Genomic DNA, 16,845 nt, shown 5'->3' on the forward strand with positions numbered 1-16,845 from the left:
GCAGGGCTCTGTAGATCTTCACGACAACCTCAAACTTGGGGCAATGCACAGAACCAAACAGAATATTGCAACTGGGATGGTGTTGTCTGCGACGATCAAACGGGCCATGTGGTTCAACTTAATCTTCACTTTCACAATTTGCAAGGTACGATCAACCCATCATTGGCTGAACAGCATCATGTGACTGTTTTGTACCTTAGTGGCAATAAGTTCAATCCAATCCATCATTGGCCATTGATCATGAAGCCTTTCACACAATATGACGGCAATTTAATTATGGTGTACTCACTCCACAATTTCTATTGATGATAACTTTGAAATTCAATGCTCTTTAAAGAATTAGAAAAATTAACTAAACTATATGTCACAAGTATTTCATAATTATATTATCATTCACACACCCTAAAATTATATTTATACTATGTACTTAATTTGCTTTTGCTTTTGTTGATTTCTCCCAAAATTAAATTTTAGCTCTTATTTTTTTTCTCTTTTAGGTGTAAGTTAAGAGCCCCTGCAACGAAAAGATTGGACAGTCTTCATGAGCAAGACTAGGGAAAGACAAGTCAAGCGTGGTTGGTGGCCATTAAATGCTCTGCCTGAGTTGTTCATTGCTCACATGCTACAACGATGATCTCTTCCCCTGTCTCCAGAATGAGGAAGGATATGAGGTGTGTTGCTTCCGTTATGGTGCTTTTGCTGCATTTCCACTTGCTGGTTTTTGTAGTTGCCAGTGCTTCTATGAAGTGCATAGAGAATGAAAGGCTCACACTCCTTTCTCTCAAACACGGCTTTGTAGATCCTTGTGACTACCTCAACTCCTAGATTATTCCTAATCTGGTTGTTTAAAATTACTTTTCTAAATCTAAACTCGCTCTTCTTCCAATACATCGAGCAATCTCATAGATAGAGAGAATATATTGATATCAGATATAAACTCAAAGATGAAAACAAGGAGCAGTAATTGAAATTGATAGAACACTCTTAAAGAGTCACAAAATATTAAATCCAAACTAATAAGAATAAACGGTAATATGAGAAAAAAAAAAAAAAAAAATCACAGCCAGGCTACACTCTACGTTGACCGGAGAACTAGAAACCAGGCATGACAATCCCCAAATCCATCAAACTATCAAGTATAAAACAAAAGATGGGCATAGAAAATCACTCCCCAGATCAAATAGATAGCTCTCAAACTCTGTATTTAGCCTTCTAAATTGCCTCTAAGAAAATGAATGTCTTCCTCAAGTGTTTCTAGGGCTTATTTATATAATTTTGCTCCCCATAGAAGCCCCAAACTTGATGTATCACATCTCTTTTAAGTTAAATCCAATACATGTGTTTTCCTTTTGTCTGCCCCTGGTCATGCATAGAGTAATTTCATCTGTCCTTGATGTAACTGAGGCAAGGATTCTTCCATCCTTTTTTTCATCCTCTAGTGATTGAAATCCTTCATGCTTCATTCGCCCCTGGACGAAAGTTCTTGAGGTGAACTTTCTCCTTTTAAACTTATTTTTGGGTCCTTTTTTTTTTTCCTTTCCTGCATTTTGACACACAATAACTTAGTGAGGCTATATGAATTATTTTTTTCATTATTTTATCACAATTAGTTGACATATTTAAGTCTAAAAGTCCCCAAAAATTGCGTAAATAATGGGTTTATTATTGACCTCTCAAGCAACATACTAATAAGGGAGATTCCAAGTGAAGTGATGGACCCTGTTGGATTGGTTTGCTTAAACATCTCAAGAAATATGCTTAGTGGACAAATCCCTGCAACAGTTGGACAATTAAAGTCAGTTGACTGTCTTGATATGTCAAGAAACCACTTAGTTGGACACATTCCTTCGGGGCTTTCACAAATAAAATATCTTAGCATGATGGACTTATCATACAAGGACTTGTCTGGAGAAATTCTAATGGGCACTCAATTGCAGATCTTTGATCCCTCTACTTACGTGGGAAATGCTAGACTATGTGGTAATCCTCTTCCGAAGTGTCCAAGAAATCAAGACAATGGAGATTCCAAAAATAATGAAAAATTCTTCAATCAAGGTTTCTATATTAGTTTGTCACTCGGATTCAGTATAGGATTTTCTCGGTTTTGCAGCTTTCTAATTCTGAACAAATATTGGAGATATGCTTATTTTAAATTGATGAATGATGCACATGACAAAGTGTACGTCGTGGTTGCCATAAACATTGTCGGATTGCACAACAAAAGGAGTCTTAACTTGAAGGTAATTATTAGAATTTGGTTTTCATTTTTGTTTTGTGTTCATGTCATTTTCTATCCCCCCCCCCCTCTTTTTGCAAGTGAATGAACAAATGATTGCATCTCATTTAAAATTTGTTATTGTTATAAATTTTTTCAGAACTCAATTTTTGCAAGTGAATGAATAAACGATCACATACTGTCGGAGCCATTCAATATTGTCAAAACTAAAACCTGTAGTCAACAAAACCAACATGAAATCAAAATAAAAATGTTTACAACATAAGAACAAAAATCTAAATTAAGAAAAAAATAGAAATCGAACAATAGAAGTAGCTGCATGGTTGAAAAAGTCAGACCAATCAACTCAAAACCAAGTTAGTGCAATGGGATTTCCGTCGTACAAAACATAGAGTACATATACCTCAAGAAGAAGTTGTAGAACCTGACATGGATGAGAAGACGAAGGGAAAAATCAAAGACATGGAGGCATAGAAAACAATATTAGAGTGTAAATATATGCGCGCTTTAACACTACGATGATTGCTGTATTTCTTTCCAAAGCTCCCATGCCTATGGGTTTTCCCATGTTGAAGCAGAGATTTGTATATCTGAAAAAGAAAAAGAAGAAATGGAAGATATTGAGGGAGAAAGGGAAAGTCAAGGGCATGGGAGGCATTGATCTGTGGAGATTGGACGCAAATTGAAGGACGAAGCTTCGAAAAGAAGAGATCTATGGGGCTTCAAGGTAGAGAGAATGATGAAAAGGTTAAGATAAAAAAGTTGATGGTGGCTTTCACAGCCAAAGTGACTGCAAGGGTGGAAGACGAGTGAGGAAGAAGGGAGTTGAGTGAAGCCAAGCCAAATGAAGAAAGAAGGAAAGACAGGAGCCAGATTAACTAAGAGGAGTATTTAGGTTTGTTTTTTTTTTTTTTGAAGGGAGAAAGGCATGTAGCTTATGTCACTGTTATAATTTCTTTAAAAATTATAATTTTTTAAGACAGGCTTTATTTAAAGAGAATACCTCTCCAGTCCCTTTCAAGCCAAACAGTGAAAAACAAAATTTAGGTCCGTTTGATTTTTTAATTTTTCATGTTTAGAAAGCAAAATTTTATTTTTAAGAAGGTGAAAGTTGTTTAGATAAAATATTTTATACAAAAATACATTTTAAAAATACATTCAAACAGCAGTTGAAAGTAAATTTATGAAATGTAACTATTTGAAATTTTTAAAAAGTGAATTTAAAAAGTAAAATGTTATTTGACCATACTACCTGAAGTTTAATATCTTATTCTTTTATTTAAAAAATAGTTAATTCATTAAAAATATAATTATTATTTCAATAATAATAATTAGGTATCAAGTTTTTAACATTATAAATTGAATAATTAATCATGTTAATTTTTATCATTAATGTATAATAAAAATTACAAATCTTTATTATATTTTTTAAAATTAGAAATTAAAAAAATATAAATAACTAGAGATCAAATTTTTAGCATTATAGATCAAAATTTATGTTATTTAAAATTTTTATCACATTTTTTAGATATTCTAAATATATTATATTTGTATAATAAAAATTAAAAATCATTATAAATTAATATCATTTTTAATAATTGTACATTTAAAAGTACATTTCACTATCACAAATCAAACAACTTTTAGTGTACCAAACTAACTTTTAAGAAAAATATATTCAAGTATAAATTTTGTTACAATAAATGACTTTCACTAAATTAATTTTTATCAAATAAACTTTTATCAAATAAACTTTTGATAAACTAAAAATCAAACACACACTTAGCTAAGATATGAGTCACGAAGCTCAAAACTGAGCTGTTACTGTTCATAATGAGTGTTTTTGTGGGATTAGATTTTGATAATATATCGATAGCTTTCTTGCAAAGGACTATTCATAAAATATGTATTTTATGGTAAAGCTAAATGTATCCTTTCCGGAACTGTGTTTTGTTCACTATTTTTCAGCTCTCTTGAGTTTAATTTGTTGGCTAACAAATTACTTTTTACTTTTGATTCATCGATGTTGTAGAGTTCTTCGCAAGGTTGCCTTATACGCTTCTTCCATCTCATCACCAGAAGAATTTCTAATAAGGCATTTGCTTTATCCACCTGCTTTTACAAGTTTGTGACCGAGAGAAAGAATTTACGATAATTTATGAGGCCTTACATGTTCCAGTTTAGTTTGCAAAATAACTGTACTATATAACATTAGATATCTTGTTCTGCTGAAGTCAATTTATTGACATGTGCTTGTGGTTTCATTTGAGATAGCTTCAAATTCACCATACATACAATGATTGTGAAAATTATCATTGATAATTCGGGTTCCCTTGAGCAAAAATTTACGAGCATGTGTTACTCTAACCAAGTAACCAAGATAGCTTAATTAAAATATTGAACGTTCATTGCTTTTTATTTTTTGACCTGAATGACCTTTGCTTCTTTCGAAACGGGCAGTGGGAGAATTTTTCTTTTTTTTTTTTATAAAAGTTGGAGTAGTTGGAGGATTATTATTATAAGTCATTACATATGACTAAACTATGTGCCATGTTTTACACACAAACACATATGTCTATAATGAATTACAATGTTCATGATTCATATATTTAAATGTTTTCTATTGGTTTTATATCGTATATGGATAAATTTCACAATTTTTTTTATGATTATTACTGTTTAGCTATATTATAGGAGAGTTCTTGCAGTTATAAACCAATGGTCACAGATAATTATAACAACATGTTATTGTTATTATTAATTTAATTAATAGCATAATTCACCTCTCATTATTATAATGAGATAAGATATATTTGAACCATTTAAATTAGATCTGGAGGTCTAAAATTAACTTTTTCTCGATAGAATAAAGTTAAATTTTTTATTTTATACTTTATATGGTTTAAATTTAAAATTTTTAAATAATAAATTTATTCTTTTATCAATAATTCATAATTCATGACAGTTAGATTATGTGTTTGTTGAATAAAAATATTAATAATATGAAAATAAATTAACATTGAATGTGAATCATCCAATTTAATTCGGAAATTTCACATTTGGTTCTCTCATGAATTATGGATAAATTCACAAATTTCCGTGCGTGTGTTTTTTTGGGGTGGGTGACAAATCCCCAAAATTTACACAATAAGTTATAGAAGAATTTCAATAAAAATCTTTCGATGACATTTATTTAAATTCAAAGTTTATAAATTTTTAAAATTATATTATAATGTTAGAGTATTGATTTAATATTAAATTTTTAAGAGAAATGATAAAATTGTTCCTTATTTAATTTTTTTGGTTAGGCCCCTCATTTAAATTAATATTAAAACTTTGCTATTTCATTTGTTTATTATCCCATGTCATTTGTTAATTTACTTATGAAATGTTATTAATTTTTCTACTTAATTTTTTTTATTTTAGGTATTTAAATCATCCTAAGATAACTTATTAGTTTCTATACTATACATTTTTTATTTACTTATAAACTGTTATTCATTGCCCTATTTCAATTGTTCGTTACTAGATTTTCACTTAATAATGAACAAGTGAAGTAAGGCAATTAATAATATTTTATAAATAAATAAGCAAGTGAAGTAGGGCAATTCTAATATTAATTTAAACGAGAGGTAATTTGTCATTTTTTAAAAAAAAATTAATATTAAATTAGTACACCTGAATTACAATAAAATTTTAAAAATTTAAATATTTTAAATTTATATAAGTGTGATTAATGGGTTTTCATTGAAATTCTTCCATAATTTATAGATACACCATGGTGCAATCACGTTTTTTTTTGGGCAAATAGCTAGTGCCGCTTGCTTTTTATCAAGTGGGGAAAAAATGCGATCAAGCATTAAAGCTTTATTCGCTCGGTAAGTCCCGGACCCAAAATATACCCGATCCGATTTACATTTCATTCGGGTCGGAGCGTCCCCCTCTTTCTGTTTGATTGAACAAAGAACTTTGGACAGCAAATTACAACACTGCGCGGAATAAACGAAACACTGATCGAGTGCGGGGCAGATTGGACTCTGAAAAATGTTCCTGCGCGCGGTCGCTCGGCCATTGATGGCCAAAGTGAAGGAGACGACGGGGATTGTGGGGCTGGATGTGGTGCCGAACGCGCGAGAGGTGCTGATTGGCCTCTACACCAAAACCCTGAATGAGATCCGGGCCGTCCCTGAGGATGAAGGCTACCGTAAGGCCGTCGAAAGCTTCACGAGGCACAGGCTCAACGTTTGCCAGGAAGAGGAGGATTGGGAAATGATCGAGAAGCGCCTTGGCTGTGGCCAGGTGGAGGAGCTCATCGAAGAGGCTCAGGATGAGCTCACGCTCATTGGCAAAATGATCGGTATTGAACGTTAATATATCTCTTTTCGTTCTGCTATTGGGATTGATGTGTTGGTAAGAAAATTATTTTTTTTAAAGGAAAGGAAATTGTGGAAAATTTTGATCCAAATAGAAAAGTTAGCTAATTTTCAGCTGTGTTACCTCTTAGAGTATAATAACTATTTGGCTGGTGAGAATTTAGAGGATTTGGGGATTATTCTATGGATAATTGTATTCGGTACTAGAGGCTCCGTCTTTTGTTTAATGAGTCCTGTTGTTACGTTCAAGCCAACAATGGTGTTGGAGATAGATCCAATGTTTTTTGGTCTACGAAGTACGCAATTAAGTTGCAGCATTAAAAAAACTAAGCATTTGTTATAAATTATAACCTCGTCTTTGCACTCTTGTTCCTACACCGTGTGCTAGTTCTATTGAACCAGGTATTAAATACGGCAAATCAAGATCTAAACCTTTTCCGAGGGAGAGGGGGAGAATTTAAAACTTAAAAGGCAGCATGATAGTTTAAAGTTTTGGTGCTCTTCTGTAGCATGCATTCAAGTCCAAATGTCCTTGTTTTATATGCCAAGACTTGAGCATTTAGAGGTAGAGTAGTAGACGCTCCTCATAAATTGCTGTTGGCTCGGTTATCGCTCTGATTATGGGACTTGAATTTCAATAATCTTATCAAGGGGAATAGCATCCTTAAGTGTCTGTGTGAAGTTTGATGAAATTTTCCAAAGATTTTGCACTATTTTTTAGTTATGCTTTATATAAGAAAGAATATATGATACATAGACGATCAAAAAATCCCTGCCAAGAGTAGCTTGCCTTTTTATAGAACTCATGGTGCTCTAATTCTCTAGGCTTTTTTCTTTTTTCCCTTTTTTTGAGGGTGGGGGTTGTTTACTGAAGTTTCCCTTGTTAATCGGTGCAGGTTACTGTTTTAGTGCATCATTAGCATTTCTTGATTATCTGTTGGGTGACTTGCTGATTCCTAATAATTCAATCCAACAAACCAGAACTCACGGATGGCAGTAGATGAAAATTGCAGAAGATATAGAAGACTTGCCTGGTAATTGAAGAGCTAGAAACCTCCCACCTCGCAGCTGAAGCTTTTCCGAAAATCCTCTCTGACCGTTAGAGTAGGTGCCTTAGTCTTTTCATTCCCTTCTCATAAATGTCTCACGTCTCGGCCCTCTCCATGGCTTTTCACCTGCCCTAATTATTTCGCACATGCAGAAACTCCTTTTAACCTCAGCCAGCCCCTTTCACTATAGGGGGCATAGCATAATTGTATGAAAAGATGATTTACGTCCTCCTGTTACCGTTTGTTAAGCTGAATACTGATGCATCTATTCTAGAGGATAGGAGGAGTGCCTGTGGGCGAGTGGTTAGAGATGTTGAAGGCAAATGGATTATTGGGTTTTGTTCTCATTTGAATCCTTATCCTACTGCAATTGCGGAAATCAAAGGGATAACTGAGGGGCTGGAAATTTTTTTTGATATCTTGGTTACAGACAAGTAGAAGTGAGCAGTGACTGCATTGAAGCTCTCAACCTGATCCTTAGAGACAGCATCATTAATCACCCTTTTCAGGAAGTTATTTTGGAGGCTAGGGAGTTAAACCATAGAAATTGGTTTCTTATTTTTAATTTTACTTTTAGAAAGGCTAATGAGGTTGCAAATATTTTTGTGAGTTATTCTCATGATTTAGAGTACCCATTTTGGACTTCTAATCATCTCCCACCTTGCTGTCGTAAGGTGGTGAATGATGAAATAGTGATTAGAGTTGCCTGAGGTGCGGTTACTTTCTTATTATGTACTTCTTGGTTGGTTATTAATATATATTTCCATGTTTATTAAAGAAGAAAAGATGATTTACTAGACAACTTGGTGCCATCATTTATCCAAGGATAACATCTTTATGGCGCAATTATATGTCTTGCATTGCTAAAAATCTTTACTTTGATGTATTGCTGTGATTTCAGCTGTCTCCATCGGGATAATGTGAACCCACTTTTAAGGAACAATGTGAAACGTGGGATAATGTGAAACCACTTTTAAGGAACAATGTGAAACGTGGGATCTAATTTATATATATGCCCATTTAATGCAGAGTGGGATCCATGGGGTGTCCCAGATGATTATGAATGTGAGGTTGTTGACAATGACGCACCAATTCCTAAGCATGTTCCTTACCATCGGCCGCCTCCTCTTCCTGAAGAATTTTTCAACACGCTGGAGGCTGTTACATCTCAACCTAAAAAGGACACTCTTTCGGTCAGCTAAGGTGATCAACTTGAAAGGCATGATGATCTGCAGCTATATGCTAAGCAATGCTTTCATTTTTCTATTTGAGATTCCCCCCTCTTTATTTGCCATGAATTTATTGACATGCAGGAAGTTCAAGATTGAACAGTGTTTGTCGGAAGAAGTCTTCACTCCCCAATGATGATCAAAACGGAATAACAAGAAAATTTCTAGTCTCTTGTATTTTGTTCTATACTGGTGCTATTAGCTTGTAGCTTTCTCCATGGCTTTGACCTAGTCTCATACTTCCCCTTGTGATCGAGGGCAAGATTCTGATTTGTTGAAAACTTGGTAATTGACGATTTCCACCCCCTCCCCCCAAACTGTATTCTGCATTTGCTCAGGTATGTTGCATGTTTCTGGGCATGATGGTAGAGATTAGAACAATAGATAAGTAATGAACACAAAAGGGAAAAAAAGGAAAAGACTCGCCACCTAATTGCCAAAAGGGGGGGGTGAACTAAAGAGCATTTACATTTGCCCTGGAATTGAGGGAACAGAAAAGGGAGAAATAAAATGAAGAACACGGTGAAGAGGCATATGTATTTATGATGAGAGATTAGATGATTAAGTATGGAGAGAGAGCTTAATCAAATGGGAAAGCCTATTAAAAAGAAATGGTACCAAGTACATTCAAAAAACCATAATCATGAACTAGTGCGTAAATCTCCCGACTAAGAGTTTGTGCGAAGATGGCAATGTATAGATATTATATTTTTTTTAATCCCGATGGCATGTAACTTTTCGACCTTGTCTTTTTTGACCTGGTTCAACCTTGTTTTTTTAAGAATTCGGATCTTGTGAAATTTGAACATGTGAATCAGGTGAAATTCAACCTAGGTTGTCAATATATTTGCCATATTTATATGTACAAGATACAATTTATTTGTAGTTGGGCTTTTTCACCTTCGAAGTCTGAAAGTCGAATTCTTTCTTTTAAGGAGACATTTGAATATTTTTGCCAAAAAAAATGGGTTAAAAATTTTTAAAATTATTTAAAAGCACAATTTTAAACATTTTTGTTTTTAAGTTAGAAGTAAAAGAACTCAGCCTCATTCATCCCAAGTTGCATATGTTGCGAGACAATAATACACAGCTTTAGATTTGTGGATACAAACATCTCAATTTCTTTTTGTTGCCATTAAATTTTTTTCTTGTGTTTTCTTATGCCTCTCAAGTTATTCATGAACCTTGTCATCAAAAGAAGAACTCCAAACTGTTGCAGAACCAAAACACGTGCGAATTGATTAAGATATGATAGGATGTAGATATTGTGATCAAAGTTGAAATCCTCTTGATATAATTTTAAAATAAGAATTGCAAAAAGGGAGAGTCATGCTCAGTTTAATTTATGTAACTTTTTTTAAAAAATAAAAAACATACAATACCTTTTTTCTGCTTTGATACAAACTTAACAGTATCTGCTTTATTTGTGATCGTTCTGATTATGGCAGCGGGACGTGTTTAGTAAAAATTTCCTTCTTTTAATGAAAATATGGCTTCATTTGGCAAGTCGTTTAATGTCGTCGGGAAACTATCCCTTTTTTTTTTTTTCCTTAAAGGTTTTTGTCATATAATTGCCAAAGGACCAGAACATAGAGTATTATGCATTCTGTTTGTTCTAATGGATCAATTTCTTACACTAAAAGGGAGGACTAGGAAAAAAAGGGGGGAGGGGGAGTCAAGTCTGTTGACTTCTTTAAACAACCGATCAATACAATATTTACTCAAAACCACATTTCATTGTCATTTTTCAAATTCTAGTTTACTTCCCACATAAACGACTCAGCATTCTTGTAGACGAATTTATATTGATCAAAAAAGAAAGGAAGAAAGTTCATATCAATTTATATTACCTTTAACAATTACAAAAATGTTCATTTATAATAAATGTCATATATACCTAATTAATAAATATTATTTTTCAATTTTTTAAGGTGACAATTTTGAATTTTGATACGTAAAGTGATTGCTTTAAACAAATTTAAATTTTGCAATTCAATATACTTAATAAAAGTCAATGAACGAGCACCATTTTAGGTATAATTTTTTCTTTTGTTGGGTTTAATTTGCACGGTTAGTTTATTGTTTTTGGGTTCATTTTTTGTGATAAGGTAACTGTATAGTCCCATATTATTAATTAATTTAAATTTAAGCATTGTGTCGTTCCAAACATGGGGTATACCTTCTCTGTCTTTTTTATTACGATAAATATATCATATTTTTAATTTTCATTGTCATACTTCAATTAATCCTTCATATCACAGAGGCAAAAGTGAAATTTTATCCTAGTTGCGGTGTAAAATTGTAATTGAACACCTAATAACATCAGGCAAGTGGCTTTTTGGCAGGAAAAAGAAGGCAAGTAGAACTTTATTTATTTTCTTAATAAGCGAATTGTACTTAATTAAGCATTAATAACACTAATTTTATTTTAAAAAAAAAATCGTTTCGTCGTTTGTCACTTTGGCGTCGTCGGCAGGCTTAAATGAAATTTCTGGGCTCTTTCAAAAGGAATTTCTGGGCTGTTTCTTAATTGTTATTTTTAATTTTTTTTTTTTTAAGTTTTCTCTGTTCCTTGAAGCTCATCTCCCTACAACTCGATTCCATATAAGCCTCTTTGGGTCAATCGTGTTCTCGTCAATTATTGTATCGGAGACTCTCTCTCTCACTCTCTCTGCGGTTTTCTTTCTAGACTCTTCCACTCCTTCTCCCGCGACGCCTGCCTTCCATGGCTACCGATCTCGAAGCCAAAGCCAAAGAGGCTTTTGTCGATGACCACTACGAGCTCGCCGCGGACCTCCTCACTCAGGCCATCGCCATCAACCCTAGCGCCGAGCTCTATGCGGACCGGGCCCAGGCTAACATCAAACTCAGCAACTACACTGGTACGCTTCTCACTTTACCCAGTCCCTTGCTTGTTTTCGAGAAATTGCCAATGATGTTGAGAATTCCATGGTGCTAATCTTTTGGATCCTCATGTTTTTTTAAATTTCCTTTTATTTTTGGGTTTTGTGTGAGCTATCAACTTTTGATTAGGAACTCGAAATTGCGTTTGATGGGTTTTATATCCTAGAACTAGAAAGTCTCTGATTATGTGAGGTAAAATCAGGTAGGAGAGCCAGGATAATCAAGATGGAATTTTTTTGATGTGGGAAGCCTCTTCAGGACACAAACATGTCATGGGTTTTCGGTGGTCTTTTTTGTTTCTTTGTAGTTGAGATGGAAATTTTGTTTGAGCTATTTGGTTTTCCTTGATGATCACGTATTTGCCATGTTTGATTATCTCTCTTCCCCAATATCTGAAATTGTTGGAATTCCTTCTTTTGTTTATTTTCACACTTCAGCCAGAATTTCAGTCTCTGTTCCTTGCTTCATTCCATCACTTCACATGTCTGGCTGTGGACTTTGTTGAGTTGTTGTATCTTGGTTTTGCTTGTTGCTTGCGTTTGTATATCCATGCTTTTTCTTTGTTGTATGCTTGAATTGGATATGATTTATGAATTATTGCAACTAATTGTAAATGCTTTGAGCAGATGCTGTTGCTGATGCAAACAAGGCAATTGACTTGAATCCTGACCTAGCAAAAGCATATTCGCGCAAAGGGTGAGTGCAATGCTGCTTTGTCTGATTAACCTTCCTTGCTTTTATTTCCACTGAAACCAGACCAACTCAGGCCAGGTGAAGTTATCCAGGCTTGACAAGTCTCAAGTTAGAACCTTTTGTACTAAAAGAAAAAATTGCACATTCTGACATGCTTTTTAGTTAACATAAACAATCAACTTGCATTTTAGGATCTTTTTATTTGCCTGATTGCTTCAGTAATGCTTATCAATGCATAATTTCTTTGCTGGTATGTTGCATTCTTTTAATACATTGTACCTTTAAAGTGTCAATCCAGCCTGCTAGTTGCTAGTTTGCTACGTATATGTTGCTGATGTGAGTCCCTTCTTTTGACCGCCGTTGTCACCATCGCTGATATATTGACCAATGATGCTGCCCATTCTATTCCTATAATCCTTTTCCTATAATACTTGTAATTATAAAGTAATATTTCATATTTAATTCATATGCTGAGAAATAGTTTCTGACATGGCATGCTTTTTTAACTTATTGGAATGATATGATATTACTGTATTCTGTGAAGTTCGAATGTTGCCAATAAGGATATGTCTGGCCATACTTTTCAGATTTGCTGTCAACCACATTTGATTACAATATACTCAATATATTTTCACAATCGTTGATAATTTGCTTATATACTGGGTTAGCCGTGTTGTTTACTAGACTATCTCATTTTTTTAATGCTATTTGGGTTGCAGTATTGCGTGCATGAGGCTTGAGGAATATCAGACTGCTAAAGATGCTCTGATGAAAGGTGCTTCATTGGATCAGGGAGAATCAAGATTCATTACTTTGATCAAAGAGTGTGATGATCTTATTGCAGGTAAACCTCTGCCTTTAAAACGGTAAAACACTTCCCTTGCAGTAGGGCTTTCTTCTTCATCTGTGTTGGTGTTCCAGATTGCATAAGTTAAATGAGATGTCATGATTATATGTTGCCTGTTGAGAGTGACAATGTGGAAATATGATATATGGCTGGTAAACTAACATGGGAACAATGGATGTAACATGTTGAACAGAGGAAAGTGCTCAAAATAGCACCAAAACTATCCAGGAAAAGAGTCCCACCTCTGATGTTTCTTCAGAAAATGTTAAGCTAGAGAGCAACCTTGCCTCAAATATAGAGAATGACCTTTCAAAACAGGTGGCAGAACCAGCAGCTAAACTTAAGTACAGGTTAGTGCTTTGCCCTTGCTCTGTTATGAGCTTTCATGTGTGAAGTGTTGTCATATTTACTGTTAAGTATCTTTGGTTACAGTTGGAGTTTTTTCATGCAGTATGTGCGTCATTCTAGCATCCAGGAAACTTGACATCTTGGATGCCTTAGTTTGATGTTTGTGATTGCCATAGGCATCTAACATGTCTTTAGTAATGCTGTCAAATTTGCAAGTATAAGCTTTTTCATGTGGAGGAGGTAAACTAAGTTGTAAACTCTTAGGATTTTACATATGTGAATAAATATCTAGTAAAATATATGTCTCTATCATAAATAACACATAAGAGACAATTATAATTGAAAAAAGATAGCATATTCAAATGTCAAGATATCCCCCTAGGTAATACAATAAAATTAATTTTGAATTTTTTTTTTTGGGTGCAAATTTTTAAGTATTTGACCAAATCATAGCATAAAAAGTATGTGTAGGGAGGGTTAACTATTTCCCACACTATGCTAGTACAATTAAATTCTCTATGAGCTAAAGCAAACATTTGAAAGGAGATATCTATATTAGTGAATTACAAAAATGTAGATAATGTAAATTAAATACACCACTGAAAACTGTAGAGAGAGAGAGAGAGAGAGAGAGAGAGAGAGAGAGAGGGTATCCACACAGAGAGTTGTGGCAGATTTGAGAGTCTTCCATGGTCTTTTGATGCCTCTGACTCATGATGGGCTTGAATTGGGCTCTGGCAAAACGTATTTTACAGGCATTTCATGCTTGGAAAGCATAAGGATCTCATATACTCAAACCTTGAGCTTTGTTTTGCATTCAATTTGCATTGTTTCTTCGATAATTTGCTATTGCTCTGCTTATGATAATCTTATTTACTCTAGTATCTTATTGCTGAAATCTTATAGGTATCTGATATACCTGTGATGTTAGCTATCCATATACGAAATGCCTTCCTGTTTTAATGAGTTTTTGGGTGTGGTGTCTTATCAGGATTCTTACATTTCAATAAATAATTTGTTATATGTCAAAGAAGTTTATTCTTTCGACCCTGTAATACTCTTTTTATAATTGATAAGCACTTTTTTTTTTTAATGATTTTAAGACATCTGCATCAGACCTATAAAAAGAAACTAGTATTCACCATACATACGTTGATTTCTGGTAAACAACTTTTGTGCAGGCATGAATTCTACCAGAAACCTGATGAAGTTGTTGTAACCATATTTGCCAAGGGAATCCCGCGGGATAGAGTTACTGTTGACTTTGGTGAACAAATAGTATGTCTCACACTTTTATTAAAATTGTTTAGTTGATGGTTCATTTGGTTACATCCTGGTGATCTTGTTGATTGCTGTGTTCCTAATTTACTTCATATTTTGTCAGCTAAGCGTTTGTATTGATGTTCCTGGTGAGGATGGATATACTTTTCAACCTCGCTTATTTGGAAAGGTATAAATGGAAGCTTCTATCTTTTAATTGAAGAAAAATGTATTTAATCTGCGGTTTACATATTTCTTTTTTAAAATAAATTGGTCTCAAGATTGTGCTGTTAGCAAATAGGCTTCACATCTCATGTATATAATATTAACTCAGTTGTGTCTTTAAGGCTGCAAATCGTCTTAACATTTGTTTTCTGGATTCAGATAATACCTGCAAGAAGCAGATATGAGGTATTGTCTACCAAAATTGAAATTCGCCTTGCTAAAGCAGAACCTTTACAATGGACTTCTCTTGAATTCACTGGGCAAATTACTGTTCAAAGACAGGTTAATGCATCCTCAGGTAAATTAAGATTCTTGGTAATTTGATGTAATCAAATGTATCAGGGTAGCAAGCAGCTTACAAAAACTATCAGATAGCACTCATCTAGCCTTTCTACACTTCAAATCTTTTGGAGGATTTTCCAATTTGGCATCTTGTGTCTCTACCGGACTGCTCTTTGATTATTAATATCTCGCTAATACTTTTTATGGTTTATGCAGGTCCAAGGCCTACTTACCCGTCCTCAAAACCAACAAGAGTAGATTGGGATAAACTTGAGGCTCAGGTTAAGAAAGAGGTTGGTCTGTTACTGTTTAAAATGCTTGATCTACTTGTTCATTCATGTTGCACTTTTAGTTCCTGAATCCTGACATTCTTTGCTGCTTGTTCGCACCAGGAGAAAGAAGAAAAGCTTGATGGTGATGCTGCACTGAACAAATTTTTCCGTGAAATATATCAAGATGCGGATGAGGACACAAGAAGAGCAATGAGGAAGTCATTTGTAAGTTATATTGTTTAATATATTAAAGTTTGGTGAATGTGCAATGCTGACTTCTATTTCTGCTCTTTATCCTTCCTACTGTGAGACACAAATCTAGCAGGTACAAGTTTACTGTCCTTCAGAGTACGGCTATGCTTTCGTTTAATGTTTTTTCAATGCCTTGCAGGTGGAATCTAATGGAACTGTACTGTCTACTAACTGGAAAGAAGTGGGATCAAAGAAAGTAGAGGGAAGTCCTCCTGATGGCATGGAGCTTAAAAAATGGGAATATTAATCTGTTGTAGAATTTATGCATGTTCTTTATGGTGTGGAATTATGTTCTGGGTGCTTTGTTTTTGGTAGATAACTAGCTGCTGAGCAACAGGAGCTTCAACTGCTTTAATTTTCGTTTATTGTCATGTGGGGTATATTTATGCGAACCAGATCAGTCGTTTGTTTTATTGTGTCTTCTGTTTTGTGAATGTAATGCAGTCATAGATCATGTGAACCAATTTTCGTTTACCTAACCAGAGTGTCCATGTCCAATCTTTTTTGTTTAGTCCTTTTTTCGGGCCATCTATCCATGTCCATTGTACTCCCCTGCCACCTGGGTCATTCAGGTCACGTACCACTAGACTCGGTTAAATCTGGGTTTAAATTGCTAATTTTTTCTGAATGATGCGTGAGTTAACATAAATCATTCAGCTACATTTCAATTTCATTTGAAGAAAAAATAAATGGGATTACTGTAGAACTTTTTTTCTTTTTTGGAGTACGAGGACAAGTTGAAATGGCTCGAAAAGGGGTGGATTGAACTTAGTGACTACTTTGTGTCATCAGGTTGCAGTTCAGGGGCTTGATGTAGAACTTTGAAGTGAATGAGCTTGGCAGATAAGAAGGCTCGACTTTCCCCTATAATGATT

At 34.2% G+C, this 16,845-nt stretch overlaps 2 protein-coding genes across 3 annotated transcripts; both read left to right on the plus strand.

The window, feature by feature from the left end:
- Positions 1-6,214: 6,214 nt before the first annotated feature.
- LOC129292654 (probable NADH dehydrogenase [ubiquinone] 1 alpha subcomplex subunit 5, mitochondrial) lies at positions 6,215-9,176 on the plus strand. 2 transcript variants are annotated; one of them, XM_054930247.1, is made up of 3 exons: positions 6,215-6,593; positions 8,688-8,877; positions 8,972-9,176. In XM_054930247.1, the coding sequence occupies exons 1-2, from the start codon at positions 6,281-6,283 to the stop codon at positions 8,858-8,860; spliced, it is 486 nt and encodes a 161-aa protein (XP_054786222.1). In that variant the 5' UTR covers positions 6,215-6,280; the 3' UTR covers positions 8,861-8,877; positions 8,972-9,176. The 2 variants fall into 2 exon arrangements, with proteins under 2 accessions (XP_054786222.1, XP_054786221.1); XM_054930246.1 differs by having other exon boundaries at positions 8,688-8,861.
- A 2,324-nt stretch (positions 9,177-11,500) lies between these two features.
- LOC129293607 (protein SGT1 homolog) lies at positions 11,501-16,449 on the plus strand. The gene is made up of 10 exons (XM_054931660.1): positions 11,501-11,769; positions 12,418-12,487; positions 13,204-13,328; positions 13,525-13,681; positions 14,861-14,957; positions 15,064-15,129; positions 15,324-15,462; positions 15,663-15,739; positions 15,839-15,943; positions 16,110-16,449. Exons 1-10 carry the CDS (start codon positions 11,613-11,615, stop codon positions 16,215-16,217), a joined length of 1,101 nt encoding a protein of 366 aa, XP_054787635.1. The 5' UTR covers positions 11,501-11,612; the 3' UTR covers positions 16,218-16,449.
- Positions 16,450-16,845: the final 396 nt, after the last annotated feature.

Source organism: Prosopis cineraria, unplaced genomic scaffold (genome assembly GCF_029017545.1).
Source record: "Prosopis cineraria cultivar Desert tree isolate PC_DT_omini unplaced genomic scaffold, ASM2901754v1 PC14, whole genome shotgun sequence".
Taxonomy (NCBI): domain Eukaryota; kingdom Viridiplantae; phylum Streptophyta; class Magnoliopsida; order Fabales; family Fabaceae; genus Prosopis; species Prosopis cineraria.

Coding starts and splice junctions, on each gene's coding strand:
- LOC129292654 (XM_054930247.1), top strand. CDS start 6,281: ATGTTCCTGCGCGCGGTCGCTCGGCCATTGATGGCCAAAGTGAAGGAG. Junction 6,594..8,687: donor GCTCATTGGCAAAATGATCG/GTATTGAACGTT, acceptor CATTTAATGCAG/AGTGGGATCCATGGGGTGTC.
- LOC129293607 (XM_054931660.1), top strand. CDS start 11,613: ATGGCTACCGATCTCGAAGCCAAAGCCAAAGAGGCTTTTGTCGATGAC. Junction 12,488..13,203: donor AAAGCATATTCGCGCAAAGG/GTGAGTGCAATG, acceptor TTTGGGTTGCAG/TATTGCGTGCATGAGGCTTG. Junction 15,463..15,662: donor ACAGGTTAATGCATCCTCAG/GTAAATTAAGAT, acceptor TGGTTTATGCAG/GTCCAAGGCCTACTTACCCG.